This window comes from Populus alba, chromosome 10, assembly GCF_005239225.2.
Source record: "Populus alba chromosome 10, ASM523922v2, whole genome shotgun sequence".
NCBI classification, from domain to species: Eukaryota; Viridiplantae; Streptophyta; class Magnoliopsida; order Malpighiales; family Salicaceae; genus Populus; species Populus alba.
This window is the reverse complement of record NC_133293.1, coordinates 657,294-674,620: the sequence shown is the minus strand read 5'-3', so window position 1 is coordinate 674,620 and position 17,327 is coordinate 657,294. Positions and strand designations below refer to the sequence as shown.

General features: G+C 31.9%; 2 protein-coding genes across 2 annotated transcripts; both read left to right on the top strand.

Moving 5' to 3' along the window:
• Nucleotides 1–9,983: 9,983 nt before the first annotated feature.
• LOC118057382 (exopolygalacturonase clone GBGE184) lies at nt 9,984–11,802 on the top strand. The gene is made up of 5 exons (XM_035069943.1): nt 9,984–10,193; nt 10,402–10,704; nt 10,919–11,115; nt 11,255–11,471; nt 11,575–11,802. The coding sequence occupies exons 1-5, from the start codon at nt 9,984–9,986 to the stop codon at nt 11,800–11,802; spliced, it is 1,155 nt and encodes a 384-aa protein (XP_034925834.1).
• Nucleotides 11,803–15,478: 3,676 nt separating this feature from the next.
• On the top strand, nt 15,479–16,940 carry LOC118057379 (multiple organellar RNA editing factor 3, mitochondrial). The gene is made up of 4 exons (XM_035069941.2): nt 15,479–15,895; nt 15,965–16,062; nt 16,258–16,323; nt 16,430–16,940. Exons 1-4 carry the CDS (start codon nt 15,483–15,485, stop codon nt 16,699–16,701), a joined length of 849 nt encoding a protein of 282 aa, XP_034925832.1. The 5' UTR covers nt 15,479–15,482; the 3' UTR covers nt 16,702–16,940.
• Nucleotides 16,941–17,327: the final 387 nt, after the last annotated feature.

The following is a 17,327-nucleotide window of genomic DNA, read 5'->3' as shown; positions in this document are numbered from 1 at the left end:
TCTTATCTGATGGTACTAATATCTTTTATCTCCTGGTGTATGTTGATGATATTCTGCTCACGGGTAGCAACTCTGCTATGCTCCATCACCTTATACAGTTACTCAGCTCTGAGTTCAAGCTTCGTGACTTAGGAGCTGTTCACTACTTTCTGGGTATTAAAGTTCAGTCTACCAGTATGGGTTTAATGCTGCGTCATCATAAATATATTCTTGACATCCTCACCCGAGCTGGTATGACTTCCTGCAAACCAGTTGATACTCCAGTCTCCCCTTCGAAAGTCATTTTATTACCGGATCATTCATTCTCTGATCCTACATGATTTCGTCAAATCGTGGGTGCTCTTCAATATCTTACCTTCACCCGTCCAGATTTATGCTTTGTTGTTAACAGAGTCTGTCAGTTTATGCATGCTCCTACAAATTCTCATTGGGCCGCTGTCAAACGTATTTTACGCTATCTTAAAGGTACGGCATCTTATGGTTTCCATATCACTCGAGGCTCCTCTTTTGCTCTACATGGCTTTACAGATGCAGATCGGGCTGGTAGTATTGATGATCGCAAGTCTAAAGCCGGCTATCTTGTCTTTTTTGGTCAGACGCCGATTTCTTGGAAATCCGGCAAGCAACGCACTGTTGCTCGCTCCTCTACTGAGGCTGAGTATAAAGCCCTTGCTGATGGTACCGCTGAAGTCATTTGGCTTCAATACTTGTTAACAGATTTGCAGGTTCCCTCAATCTCTGCCCCTACCATTTGGTGTGATAATCTTGGTGCTACCTATCTCTCAGCAAATCCTATCTTCCATGCTCGTACTAAGCATGTTGAAGTGGATTATCACTTTGTCCGAGACCGTGTTGCCAAGAAAGAAATTCAGATTCGTTTTATTCCCTCTCGAGATCAACTTGCCGATGTCTTCACTAAACCGCTTCCTGTTGCATCCTTTACTACTTTTCGATTCAAGCTTCGGGTTGATCCCCCACCCTCAGCTTGAGGGGGCATATTATAGAATAGGATTCTAATATAGGATGTTGTAATCATTACAGTTACTCATGTATCTATCATAATAGGATTCTAATATAGGATGTTGTAATCATTACAGTTACTGCAGTGTTCTACTGCCTCTATATAAATAGGAAGGTTGGCTAAGGCACAACCCAACACATTCCATTATTCTCAACTAATGCTATTACTACTATAAAAAACTAATGATGATCCATCTCACCTTTATTTTCTACAGAACACCTAATTATATTTAAATTCAACTTGACTTCACCGGTCAATTCAATAACTTATTTATTCATATTATTAATTTATATCAAATCTTATATTAAACTAGGTGGGAGTTAATTATATATTAGCCAAAATGAAAAAAAAAAATTAAAACACCTAATGTTGAGATGATATTTAAAGAATTAAATTACATCATCATAATTAATAATTATTTTTTTTAAAATAAAACCACACAAATTGAAGGCCAAGTGGCCTTGGTATAAAAGGAAAGCAAAACGTAAGGCCTCACTGTATTAAGCATTTTTCTTATCAAAACATCCTTCTCTTCATTTCCTCTCTCTCTCTCTCTCTCATTTGGAATCTAAATAATAAGAATTGGCTCCTCACATAAGGCGAATGGGAATGGTACAACGGGAAAAACCTGCCTAGCAAAGTCAAGCTTGGAAAAACCACCTAAAGCTAAGACTACTTTTTTGGGTGTTGCTCTTGAGAGAGAGATTAACAGAGTGTGGAAGACTGGAAGTTGTGGTGTTGCTACAGCAAAAGAGAAAGGGTAAAGGAGAGTGGGGACTTGGAAGGGACTCAGACTCAGAATAGTTTGTAAATTGTAACTTTTGTTAAAATCTTTACCTCAGTTTGAGTTGATCGAGTTTGACCGAGTTTGACTAATTTTGACCGAGTTTGCTCATTTTCGAGTTTTTAACTTGATTCTACACATTATATATGAGTTGACTTGTAAAACATACAATTTTACAAATCAACTCGCGAGTTTAATAACATTGATTGGTATTATAATATTTAAATTTGATGATAAAGATAAGCTAATCATTGATATTTAAATTCTTCTCCCTTGGACAGAATCCCTTTGTGTTGGTTTTAGGTAAGTGGTCTTAGCCTTTTTAAGGCTAAGGCTCAATTTGGATTTGTTAAAATTAGTTGAAGAAAATACTCTTTTTTATTATTAAATCTTGTTCGATAAACATGTTCTAATTTTATTATTTTGGGCATCCTTATCTTTCTGTTTTCTTTGTGTTTTCCCAAATGCTCACCTTTTATTATTATTTTGAATTTTAAGGATTTATTGTGCAATTAATTTTGGACTTTCTTACCATTTTATATTTAGTATTTAGAATTGTGACTTATATGCTAGGTGTTTTTCTAGTATTAAATAAACCAAATTTTTTTTCTAAAAAACATTTAAATATTTTGATTTGCATATTGTCCAGTCTCTCAAAAATAGAAAATTATATTTGCATAAATAATAATAAAAAATACATTGTATTATTTAGCATCTTTAAATACCAAAACTCAAGAAAAATAGTTTTGTTGATATCTTTGTATGCATTTTTGAATTTAATAATTAGTTTATTAAAGCCATGAGAACTTAACCTATATTTCAAAAATACCAAAAAAGATTTTTTGTTTCTTTTAATATATAGGATTAAAAGCTTATACTTAAGATATATTCTTGATATTTTAATAAAAGATAATTTCTTTTATTTTATGATGTGATACTAAAATGGCTAGGCTTAACATCTAAAGCTATGGTCCACTATACTTGAGGGGATCGACTTTGACCATTAAACAGAAACAACGGTTAGAAAACATAATAGTACCTTAATTTGTATCAGACAAGTAAACAATAGAGCTTTCCTTAGGTAAGGTGTGTAAAGGGTGATATGTCCTCTCTAAACACAATAAGTCCCCTTATTCAGACTCTAAGACCAATTGCAGTTTGTAGTAACCAGAATATTAGGTGGCAATTCTATTATTTATATTACTAATAAGAACAACAATCCCTTATTCTTTCCACCCATCACCACAAAAATCCTGGTCCAGTAGTGTGATATCCGCGACGCCGCAAATCCTTCAAACAAGAGGTTTGGAATCTTTATCTCCTAATGCATATTTAATTTTCGAGTCTCTCAAAAATATGATTATCTTTACTTTTAAAATGATACTTACTTAAGCATCAGAGAATCCCTAAACTCACCAAAAAGGGATATTTTGCAATTATTAGGCACTAGTCATCAACCATCTTGGTTAGAAAAAATAAATTGTATCGCTAGAATTAAAAAATTAACTGATTATTCAAAATATAAACCTTGTCTCTCTACTTGGATTTTTTGAGATATCATCAATATCAATATCCTTTGTAGAGGAAAAAAGTAGAGAACATAAGGTAACTGAGATAAAATACCCTGGATCTTTTTTCATAGTTGGCATCTGAGAAAGTTCAGTGTTTTTTCAACATTAAGTGGCTTATGGACTTGACTTGATTCCTGACCAGTTAAAAAGCGTTAGTCTTGCCACTTCAACCGAATGGATGGCATGAATTACAGCAACACTCCTCTCTACTTTATTGGGTTCACCATCAAGGAATCACCAAAAGCAGGGAAGAATTGATTTTCTTTAATCACATGATCAGATATTCTCATTTATGCCGAATACAAATTCATAAAAGTGGTTGTACTGTTAGGCTGACAACAATTGTTAATGAGTAGTGTTCGTGTGTCCCCTATTTTTCTTTTCATATTGAAAATTTACTAATTCTATGCTGTGAAGGAACTCTTGGTGATGAAAAATTCTCATTTGATGATGGTTTTGTCATTGATGGTGATCGGAAGATAAAAAAACCATTAAATTTTCTCTCTTCAATAAATATAAATACAAAATCCATCAGTACTGATGAACATTCAAATATTTAAATGATGGTTTTGTCATTGATGGTTTTGTTTATAGAACATTCAAATATTTAAATAAAATAATCATAAGATTGAGGTAAAGAACACAATAAAATCATATCAAAGTCTTCATCTTCAACCTTAACATCAACATTTTACAAATCTAAAATTACTCTATTGAATTCATCAAGATAATCTTTAATGGGCATACCTTCTTTCATCTAGAGAGCATATAGCGAATGCTTTAGACAAAAAAAAATTGAATATCACTATGTGCCTATTCCATTAAATATTTTTTTCTCTTCATCATACATCCTTTCAAGAAAATTGTATACACCTCTTAATGCCTTTGATAAACCTTGTTGAACTAACAAGGTGTGCATCTTAATAAGTCATAGATTGAAGTTGTCCCTACAACTAAATTTCTCTATATCAAACTTAATCATTGATATTACTCTTATTACCATCACGAAAGCTATTAGAAAATAATATAAATCATATATTAGAACCTCACCTTATAACTTAAGCTTTTGGGTTGAATTGTTCTTTAAACATGATATCAGAATCTTGATTACTAAGTGATCACGAATTCAAATCTCACCATCCCCATTTATTTTATAAAAATTAAGTACAAGATAATGTGGGTATATGCAAGTTTCAAGCTCAAAGGACTTTCACTTGAAGGGGTGTGTTAAAAAAAAAATATAAATCATATCTTAGAACCTCACTTAATAACTTAAGCTTTTGGGTTGAATTAGTTATTTGATAAAAAATAACTGATAACAATACAAGCTCTAATATCAATTTGTAATGTAAACAACCCTAAAATCTCAAATAAATTAGCAAGTAGAGAAATATAAAAGACAAGCACAATTAATCACACAGGAGAATAGATTTGATTTACATGGTTTAATAACTTAAGTCTATTCTACAAGAGAGATGATCAGATAAATTCAGTATAAGAAAATATAAGATTACAATGGGTTACATAAAATTTCTCTTGCCTAAAATCCCAAAGTAATCTAAAACTCATTTATTTTATTCTTTTTCTCTAGCCACTAAAGTGCAGAGAATGAAAGAATTCATAAATAAAACATTACCTTATATGACAACTTTAGAATTTTATATAGACTAAGTACAAGTGTATTTCTTTTTTCACTTGGACTCACAATTTAAGACAAACCCATCAAAATTGGTAAGAGAATTGATCAAATTTTACGCAAGTTCAAATTCCTTGGTCCATTAGCTTTTGGATTGTTATACTTTTTCGCCTTGAATTACGGATCATCCTTCTTCACATGTAATTGTGAGTTAGTGACCTTAATCCAACGTATTGATTCGCTTTGAAGTTTAGGTAGCTGGGCCATCATAATTTGAATTGTTTGTTAATTTCAAGCAAGTATCTAGTTTTATTATTTTTAGAGTAAGAAAAAATTATGGAAATTTTTTGAAAAATTATAAATATAGTAGATCAATTTTCAGAAATTTTAGAGGGGACCATGACTCCCAAGCTATAACTACGCGTCCCCCTTGCCTGTAAGAATTCCTTGTCTATAAAAAAATGTACATGGTTTATGGTAAAAATTAGTAGTAAATGTTATAGGAAGATGTAAGGTGCTTCCTACTATCTTGGAGGAAATCTGTAAAGGAGAAGGGCTGTGAGGAAACGACGGAACTGGTCATCAAATTAATCTTCTTATTTACAACTAATAATTCCGAGGATTTATTGTAAGAATTGGTTAGATCCTCTCGTGTTCTTAAAGAAACAACATCGGCTATTGTTCAAAATTTATTATTGAGTTGAATAAGAGAAATAAAATAAAGGTAATATACGAAATCATGGTATTTCAATTTCAATTTAATGAAAACAAATGACTGGAATTAACCTTTAAAATTTATAAATTTCAGACATTAGAGTAAAAATAAGAAAACTTCTCAATTTGACTGAAATATCCAGTCATGCCATTTATTAATTATCTCTAGTTAAAATTAGCATTAGGCGATAGTTATGTGAGCAAAGGTATCTAGTAAAAATATCTCGCCTCCAATGAGAATGGGATGAGTCCCCATTGAAGCTTTTTACATTTCTTTACTGAAAGAAGGGAAGGGGAAAATGCTCTGAGTATATTTCTTCTCCAATCCCTCATTAATTAATTATAAATAGGACGCTTCAAACAAGATGAGGAATCTTTTCCCCTACTTGCCATATTTAATATCTTAGCATAGAAAGATAAACAAGAACATTAATGCTTCTGAAAAATAGCGATTGCAAGCATCGGCTTTTGGTGACCTTTTGATGAACATGAAACTGCCACCAAATGGGTCCTATCGAAAGAGTTTTCTTTTTTTCTGCTTGTTATTGTAAAACATATACCGTCATCTAAAAAATTTAAATTTTTATATAAAATTTTAAAATATAATTTATATTATCTTTTAATATACTTCATTAAATAAATATTTTTTTAAATTTAAAAATTATATATACTCACCACTATCTTGTATTTAATTTTATTAAATAAAATTAATAAAAATAATTATATTTAAACTCGTAACCATTTAATTAATAATATTCTTTTAATATAATATTAAAAAATTATTTTTAATTCAAAAAATTAAAATTTTAGTTGATATTATATGATTTATTTTTAATTTTTTTTGGATAATCAGTACATATGATTTCTATTATCACATGGAAAACTGAGAAATCCTCAAGTCCTCTTCAGGATACCCCTCCAAGAAAATGGTCTCTCAGTGAAAGCCCTGAGGAATCTGAGGCATGTAATATGATAAATTTTAATATTTACAAGTGAGCACCTGAGGTGGCATCAGAACCTTTTTTTTTCTATTGTTATTAACCTAAGGAAAAGCCACAGCTAACTGTCTGGACTATGGTATTGGGATTGAGAGTTAAGTGTCCAGAAAGCCTTCTATGGATAACCATATGTCCATATCCATAAGATCTCAATTGATTGTCCATTACTACAGAATCTAGCACATCCTTAAGCAACTAAGGAAAGCTAGAATAAAGTGCCTTTAGCACCTCACTGATTAATATTTTGCATTATTGAGTAGGCCACATCTTCACTGGTTATTTTCTAATAGTTTTTTTTTTTTTTTTTTTTTGCACTTGAACATACAGAAGTTTCTCTTGATATTTCAAGTACAGAATTTATTCTAGTTCTGCGTCAAAACTCAAACTAACAACAGTATATTCGTGTAAGAAAAGTAGAAAGAAATTTACAAGCTACATGCTTTCGGCATTTATATAAGAATGTATGTATAACCTATTTGTTACCAAGGCAAACCATAAAGTGTGGATTGTTCTTTGTGTTATTTTTACTTCGTCTCACAAGGACTGGAATGGAAGGCTTTACTCTGATTGAGGATAGCCATGGCTGGCCCCGAAGATCTGGAAGACTCCTCTCAACTCAGGTACATCACTATTGTCCTCATCATCATCATCATCAATACCATCATCAGCAAACATTGATTTATCAGGGACCTCAAATTACCACGGTGAGGATGCCAGTGATCGCTAGCAACGAGGTAGTTCAATACTATAGAACCACGGCGGAGGAGCCTATTATTGCTAGAAATGAGGTGCCTCGATATTAAGGTGGTGTGGTGAAAGAGCGTTTTATCACTAGCGATGAGGCAACTTAATATGGGTTTTCGTGCAGTTACTGAACATACTTATTATCATATGTGAAGTCATATGTGAAGCTTCTTGATCAGCTAAAGAACCTTGTAAATTCTGTCTTTAGGGCTTCTGTTGTAACGCAGTTCACTTATCTATAATGTAAGATCTTTCTGCGTCTCTCTCTTTGTATGTGCGGGTTGTGTGTTAGCAATATCATCATGAAGTTTTAGTAAATTAAAAGCGAAAGCCCAAGAACACATATCTTTAGCCATAGCAATCAGATTTTAATTGTAAAAAAGCAAAAATACCAAGCTGTAAAAGAAAAATAGATAAAAGTTTAATTAATCCATGTGCTTGATGAAGAGAGATCACAGACTTTCTTATTAGACCAGAGACCTTTTTTCTTATGTGAAAATAATTTATATATATATATTATTGCATATTATCATCTGAAGACTTCTTTCCCATAAAAGAAGAGTTATTATATATCTGTATGGACAGTTAAATAACAAGTCTCAAAATATACAACCTATCGTACATAACGTTTTAGGAAAAAATTATTTAATGTGAAAAATTTATTATTTAAATAGTTAATGGCCACAAAATAACGTTTTAATTTTAAGAAATTAAAAGGAAATTAACATTGTGATGATATTCCTTGCTTTAAGCCAAATGAGAACAAAAAAAACAACAGCTAAGGCAAGGAAAATGAACAAACTCATAGGCCAAAGCCTAGGAAACCTAGGAAGTAAAGAACAAAAACAAAACAAAAACAACATGCGAAAATAAAAAAATGAAAACACAAAAGAGAAAAGAAAGCAGCCAAAAGAAAAGCTTTCAATAGCCATCTCCAAGAACAAGAAATATATGAAGGATTATGGGCTTCGATGATATTGCTCTGCATATGGTTTTTGCACTTTGCATACAAATTGTTCACCTGGGATGGTGAAGGGCTATTCCTTGTGCTCAAGTTCATCTTTGTGAGGAGCTAATTTTATAAAATTAACCAATTAAGCTAATATGTAGGAAAATACAAGATAAAAGAACAGAAATAAGAATAAGTAGACAATTAATTGCTATTAATATTAGTTGTCATCAACAACTTTTTTTTTATTAAGGATTAACACCATTTTCATCTTTAATTTAAAACAATGAAGTAAATATTTTAAATTAATTTTTAGTTAATCCATTTTCGTGAGAAAGTTAATTACTGAGATATAGAATGTGATGGGAAAAAAGAAAGAAAGAAAGAAAGAAAGAAAGGTAACATGTTTGAAATGAAAGTGGAGGAAAGAATAAAAATAAAGTGTAAAGATATGGAGAGAAAGAGAATAATTTAAAGTTGGAAAGTGATTGGAATAGAATGGGAGAGGTAGATGGTTAACAAAACAAAAGGTGAGAAAATGAGAGAGGATGAGTGTAAGAGAGGAGCAGAATGAGAAAATATGTTAGTAAAAGAGATAGAGGGGTATAAATAGCTAGATTGTAAATGAGGGAGAAAATTGGTATAAGTTTAAAAAAGTGGGATTCTGAAATTTTTAAAATTTGAGGATATTATGGATGTGTTGTAGTTTAGAAAAGATTGTATTTTTAGCAAAAACTGTTGCAGCAATCATGGATGCATTGGTTGCAGAGACAAGTGCAGTAGGCTGGAATACTATAGCGAGAGATGGCTTTACCAGCAAAAGATGCTACCTGAGGAAGAGAATATTACGAGGAAGAAGAGACCATTGAGGACGCAACAATCCAGTAGCAAAAAGTGCACCAAAAACCTGCAGTAACACAAAGTCACCTTACTTGAGGCTCCACTTTATCTCTGCATGGGTTTACTAATGCTGACTGGGTAGGGAGTATCGTTTGATCGAAAATCTGCTGGTGGCTACATATCCTAAATAAAAAAATTTAAACAAAGGTTCGAATACATTAATTAAGTTACAGCAAATTGACGGTTATATAATAAACGTTAGTTAGCTTTAGATAATCAGAAATAGGAAAGGTTTTACTCTCATAGACCGAATATATCTAGCACATGCTCTTGATATTTTGTCATTTCTTCCGGGATTTAGCCCGAATATCCTCCTCTAAACCAGAAAGAATTAATGTCTTGTAATTGCTTGGGTGCAATACTGGTGATGAATGTAGCTAGATCATTAAAGAGCTTGTAAACAGAAGAGGAGAATAAGCCAACTATAAGGGAAAATACCACTGCTCCTAAATCTAGGGAAAGACAACACTAAAAATGAATGCCTACCTCACGGCTAACCAAAATTATCTGGTAATTAGACAACCTATAAATAGTTTGTGCCTCCACCTGTCTGTTTTACTACAAACATGGTATAAAGAAAGAAGAATGGAAAGATAGTTTGCCACAATTACATCGGACGGGCCTCCTAGCGAGGCTTTTTAATTTGTGGAGAAGGAGAAACATACAATGGCTAAGTATACTACAATGAAATCTTTGGCAAATGCCCTACTTATCTTGTGCTTATTAGCCGCCTCTTGTGAGGCAAATGGTCTGGGAGGCAGCGCTCCTGCCGCAATATCAACTCTCCGGACTGCTGGTAGAACAGACCCAAATGAAAAGGTCTTCAACGTGTTACAGTACGGAGCAAAACCTGGAGGAAAACAGGATAGTGCGTTGGTAAGGAGTTGATATTTTGGATACTATGTATGTTCATAATATACTATGTAACATTGAAAGTGAAGCATTACAATGGTTGTAATCATCTGTTAAAAGAAAATCACATTTGATGGGGGGTTTGGAGTATTATAATTGGCAAAAATATCTGAACTTTCCCTTGATTTTCATATTGATGAAATTGATTACAAAGTGGGTTTGACCTTTGCAGTCTTTCATCCGAGCATGGAGGGCTGCATGCAATTATAGGGGAACGGCAAGGCTACTTATCCCCATGGCAACCTTCTTGATAGGGGCAACTATCTTCCAGGGGCCATGCCTAGGTCCAGTTCCCATTAAGGTTCAAATTGCAGGAACACTGAAAGCTGTAGCAGACCCTAGCATGTACGAAGAAAGATTTTCTGGATCTTGTTTGAAAACATCAAACGGCTTGCTGGTTACTGGTACAGGCACTGTTGATGGCCAAGGCAATGCTGTCTGGAAATACAACGACGGTGGTTCCAGGTTCCCGAGTGTAAGCAACAAAATTATCTTGACATGCATGCACTTGCTAATTAGTAATTAGAGAATATGGGATTAATTGCAATTTCATAATGATTCTTCTTTCCTTTTCTTTTTTTAATTATTTGTGGCGCAGTCTATAAAATTCAATCATGTAGCCAATGGGATTATAAGAAAGATCACTCTGTTAATCCATGGGTTTCCACATATTCCATCGTTCTGTCCAGAACATCAGGGCAAAACATCTTCATATAACAGCTCCTGCGACGAGCCCAAATACCGATGGAATCCATATAAGCCAATCCAGTATAGTGAAAGTATCCAGAAGTGTTATCAGCACCGGTGATGATTGCGTTGCTATAATTCAAGGAAGCACCGATGTCAGCATTAAAAAGGTTACTTGTGGGCCTGGACATGGCTTCAGGTAAGTCTCTGTTGAAAGTTTCAGGAAACACGATAGCTCTTTATTTATTTTATGAATATACTTGGAGGAAGCAATTTTGCTACATATGCTCCTAAGAACCTTTCCTTGTTTATAACATACATGTATATATGTATAACAGTGTTGGTAGCCTTGGCAAGTACCCTGATGAAAAGGACGTGAGAGGAGTCGTCGTGACAAACTGCACACTAAGGAACGCTGACAATGGAGTTAGAATCAAAACATGGGGAGGATCACAACCCAGCCAGGCTTCAAACATTCTTTTCCAGGATATTATCATGGACAACGTTAAACGCCCCATTATTATCGATCAAACCTATGGATCAAAAAGCAACTCGGTTCGTTTTCTTTGACTAAATTATTTTAGCAAGGCTTCTTTCATCCTTCACGGCAAATTGGAGATCGATGAATAGTTTCATATTGGTTTTTTATTTTTGGCAGCCATCAAAGGTAAAGATCAGCGATGTTCGATACATAAACATCAGTGGAACCTCCGCGTCAGAGGTTGGAGTCGATCTTAAGTGTAGCGAGGCTGTTCCTTGTGAAAAACTCTACTTTTCAAACATCAATTTGAAGTACTACGGGCCAAAGAAGCTACCTTTCACTTCTATGTGTACGAATGCAAAAGTCAACTATGTTGGCAACCAATTCCCACCACCTTGTCGATAGGAGTTAATTGTAGTTGGAAATTTCGTTCTTAATTTCTTTTATAGAAGGAGATGGTTCTTTTTGGGATTTGAAGAAATTTCTTTCACATATCATGCTACTTTAATTTGCTTGTCATTGATTGATTACGCACGCACGCTGTAAATATCACCGTTCCGTCGATGATATATTACAACTTCACATTTTCTGGTGGCTTGTTTGATGAAAAATTAGTTTTGGAAAAGCTTATGGAGAGTAATTCAAAATAGCAAAGTTAAAGAAATACTGAAAGAAAATTTGAGAGAAAGGAGTATTTCATTAAATGTTTTCTCTTTTATATAATTTTTCTTTTTATTACATTTATGCATCTTGCTTCTTATTATAAGCTTATTTATAAGTTTAAAGTACTAGTTAAGAAATTATACTAAGAAAAAAAAAATTTATTTTGAACATGAAAAATAATTAATCATGCCAACTTAATTAATAGACCGATTCTCAACTAGTAGATTGGTTCATTTAATTCTACATATTGATTGGCTCTCAATCAATTAATTAATTTCTCTGTTTATTTTAAAAAATCTAGAAATCTAGTTTTTTCAATATTCAACCTTAAACTTAATTTTTTATAACTCCTAGCATATCTCTCATCTTAGTAAAAATATCATGCATGATTGGCTTAGTGAAAATATATATGACTTGATCTTGGGTTTTAACATTCGTAACTTCAAATTCCTTATTTGTAATGCAATCTCTTAGGTAATAAAATTTTATGTTAATGTGTTTATTTTTGTTATGAAACACGTGATTTTTTACTAAGGCAATAACTAATGAGTTATCAAAATAAATTTCTTTAGGTTTTTTTTGTGGTATTAACAACTCTTTTAATAATTTTTTTAGCTATATAGAATGATAAATACATGTTATAGCAGCTATATATTCAACTTCATAAGTTAATAATATGATTATAGATCGCTTCTTCTTAAAATTATAATATAACATAAACTTCAAAAATATCAACAAACCTCAATTCATCCACCTATATATACCTAGGACACTGTACCACCATTCATATTACGTGGATCCAAATCAATGTCCTCTCGAAGGACTACGAATTGCATAATCTTCTCAATCATCTATGCAAGTATTGAAAAATTATAACATCTTGTTCGGACTTGAACAAACATTAATTAACGATGACTTTACCAATTATCCACGTCCAATTTCCCCAACAGGACTATGAAACAATGATGAATCGTGTATTCTACAGTTGGGTTAGTACAGGTAGAACATTTTTATATATATAATCATTGATAGTTTTATAGAAAATAGTTGTTAGTTACTAAATAACTGATAATAAAAGTTATTATGGAAAAGATAATACAAAGAAAAACAAAAAATAATGATCTATTTCTTTAATTACAATACAGCTAGAAGATGACATGCAATCTGATTTTAAAGTCAAGGAAATATAATCATTATCACTATCATAAGTGCCACCTTATTACCTGTGTATTTAAAACTTGTTCGAGATTGTAATAGTAATAACAATTTAAAATATTTTTTGTTTAGAAATATATCAAAATAATTTTTTTTTTTAATTTTTAAAAATTATTTTTGATATCAACACATCAAGATCATCTGAAAACATAAGAAAAAATTGCATTTTAAGTAAAAACAAATTAAAATTTTTTGGAAACATGTTTTACATCACATTCTCAAATACACCTTTAACCAACATTGCACTCTTCTTATTACCAATAATGATACACCATTATTATTATCAATATTATCGTTCTTTCCACGTATGAATCCTCAATTTTTAATTAATTAAATTATAATTTTTTTAAATAAAAAAATATAATTAGGAACTAAATCCTAGATAGAGATAAGTAGAAACTTGTAAATTAAAATCAAATTAATGAGAATGGTTCTAAATCTAAAACTTTTTTTTAAAAAATATTTATTCCAAGTAACTTACACGACAATACAAGAATAAGTGCATAAAAAATATGAATTTAAAACAAAAAATAGTAAATAAATCAAGAAAAATATGAAAGGTGTAAATAAATAAAAAAAAATAAACTTGAATAAATTGAAAGGATAAAATTACAATATAACGGGCCAGCCATAATTTTCTAGCTATAAGATAATCTATATTTATATTGGTATAGTATTTAATCCTAAACATATAATTCTATTCCTACACGGGTAATATACATTAGATAAAAAAAGAAAAAAGAAAAGAAAGAAAGAAGATCATATTGAATACAAGTATAGATGAAACTTCTTAATTTTTTTATAGATCTCCACGCGAATCAAAGACTAATATGTAACTATGATTAATTTTATATATCTCATTGAGAACTTTCACTATGAATAAAAATTGTACTTTCTACGTAGACGTGTGAATTTTAAACTCCTGTGATAGATTGCTCTTATTTGATCAATCATAACTTCTAGACGTAGTCATTTGCTTTTCTACTTCCTCTTGTCTCTAGTAGATCAATATTACATCAACTTGATCAATTTTGTTATTTACTATTGATTTTAGTTTTTCTTTTCCAACTTATATATAAAACAATTATTATTTTTTATTTACTTTACACACACATGTGCATATATATATATGCGTGTGAGAGAAAGAGAGAGAGAGAAAGAGAGAGTTATAAAACTTAAATAGATTAAAAATATTAAGTGGAAGTTGAGTACTTGTAATTTTTTTCTTACAAAATAATTTTGCTTTGAAACTAGATAGGTAGGAAAATAGTTTTGATGCATACTAAAACAACTTAAGAAAATACTAAAACAACTTAAGAATACATTAAATGGTTGATTTCACACCGTATTATTGAATATTTTTTTTTTTATCTAATATAGTTTACCTCTTTTAAGAGATTTATAATTTCTTAAATATATTAGAAATTGACCTATACAAGAAACAAAAATCATAATCCTAAAAGAAATAAAAAAGTCAAAAGCAAAATTTTAAATTAAGCTAAAGATCCAAAAAACATATAAGAAAAATAATGAAATTGACTCAAATATCATTCTTATAAGCCTAATTTGAGAATCTTCTAGAGTACAACTAGCTAGTTACAAACAAGTATCCTCCCCCTCGAATGAAATCTATCAATCATTTTTATAAAATTTGAAATTTAATCCAATAATTAAATAAAAAATATTGAGATTGATTTTTTTATTAGATTGTTTGTTTGGCAAAGTATACTAAATTTTTTATATGATTTAATAGTGGTAAATTCATAATTAACTGTTTTAAAACTATCATATCATATATATTTGCCTACATCAATTTTTGAGTAACATATTTAAAACTACTTAAATTAAATTCAATTTAAAAATTTTAATGAAATCTTATGTTTGAAAAATATTTAAGTATCAAGGATAAAATTTAAATGAAGTTTTAATATCTAAAAATAATATAAAAATAAATCAAAGACTAATTCATTTGATTTGTTACACTAAAAAAAACTAATATTAAAACTAGTTTTTATAAAATACTTATCTATACATTATTTTATTTTAGAGATTTTTAAAAGAATAATACGAAGGTAAACCTACGTCAGCTTTGAAGTGTTTACTGTTTTTATCACAATAATTTTTTTGTTATATAAGGGTGGTTTTGGTAATTACATATAGTTTTTGTCACCTCAAAGTTTAAATAAAAATCGGTTGCAATTTTGGCGATGCCAATAAAGCCCCAAAATCGATCGAAACCATCTTCAAAACAGAGTTGTCAAGCAGCAATGGCGTATATCATCGCCAGGCGTAACTTAGCAACGCTCCTAACCCGAGCTCTATCTTCTTCTTCTTCTTCACGCACTCGCTTCTCTCCTGCTCTTTTCAACAAAATCCAAACCCCACTTATCCCGGACTCAGTCAAAACCCTGACCCGAGCCAAAACAACCGGGTCGGGCTACTCTCCATTAAACGACCCGTCACCAAACTGGACAAATCGGCCGCCAAAAGAAACGATTCTTCTCGATGGCTGTGATTATAATCATTGGCTTATTGTTATGGAGTTTCCAAATGACCCCAAACCCACAGAAGAAGAAATGATTAACGCTTATGTCAAAACCCTTTCTTCTGTTTTGGGAAGGTAATGCTTCTTCTTCTTCTTCTTGTAAAGGAAACCTTTTTTCTTTTGTTTATGGGTGTTTTTTGATAGTGAGGAGGAAGCAAAGAAGAGTATTTATTCCGTTTCTACGACGACGTATACTGGGTTTGGTGCTTTGATATCTGAAGAGCTTTCTTATAAAGTTAAAGGTATTGTTTTTCTTTTATGAATTTGGGTTTCTGATTCATAGGGTTTAAGGTTTTTCTTTTAAATGAAAATGGGTTTTTGATTAATAGGGTTTAAGGGTTTTTTTTTTTTGTAGAAAAAGTAAAGTTTAGCTATGGGTTTTTGAAGGATTTGGCTTTAATTTGCCTTGTGGTAATTTTGTTTTTCTGGTTAAATAGCGTTGCCTGGAGTGCTTTGGGTTTTGCCAGACTCGTATCTTGATGTTCCTAACAAAGATTATGGAGGTGGGTTTTTTAATAATGATGGGAAGATAAGTTTTTCTCCTTTTTTATGGTTTTTGTGAATTATGATGTTTTTTTTTTGTTGATCTTGTTGGTGTTGTGTTATTAGGGGATTTGTACGAGGATGGGAAGGTCATCCATAGGCCCCAATATAGGTACAATGAAAGGCAGCAGCAGACTAGGAACAGGCCTCGACCTCGGTATGATAGGCGCCGTGAAACAATGCAGGTTGAGAGGAGAGAAACAGTGCAAAGACAGAATTGGAGCCAAGATCCGAGACCACCTGTAAAGCAACCTGCATCGGATAATGTCCAGAATTCCACCCAGGGTGGTGGAGGAGAGTTCTCTATGAATCAAGGGCAGTTTAACCAGAGCACGTAGTAAGAATTTAGAATGTTTATAGCTCAAGAATTGACTGTGAAACTTAGGATTTTACGCAAGGTTGATGTCCCTTTTTTGTATTTGGTGTGGAATGACATGGGTCTTGCACTATCTATAATTGATAAATTTATGCTTTGTCTAGAATCTTTTCTATTTGGAGAAAGGAAATGAGTGTACGTTTCATGGGTGCTTTCTTGTGAACATTTAAAATATCTAGACTGTTAGATGGTTCAGACTCATGTTTTCTTGGTCATATCTGTCTTCTCTTTGAACTTGCCTTTTCTTCTGTCTTCTTCCCTATTGCCATGGTTAATCTTTGCATTTAAGTTTGCTGGTGTTGAAGTAAAGTTCTGCAATCTGAGAAGAATGCATGTGTTTGCTGGTGTTGGAGTAGAGTGTTGCAGTAAGAGACATGGCGCTGTTCTTGTTACTTGTACTTTCTTTTAACATATTCAGAGTTGTCATTGGTAATTTGAGTGGTGCTTGATTACTAAGTTGAGACTGAAAAGACACAGACGGTGACAGAAATTCAATCCAAAACTATTTGAGACATTTATTTTATCTCGGTTTTTGTCCGTCCAGCTAAACATGTTTTTTTTGCTTATGTATGTATCTTTAGTCTTGGA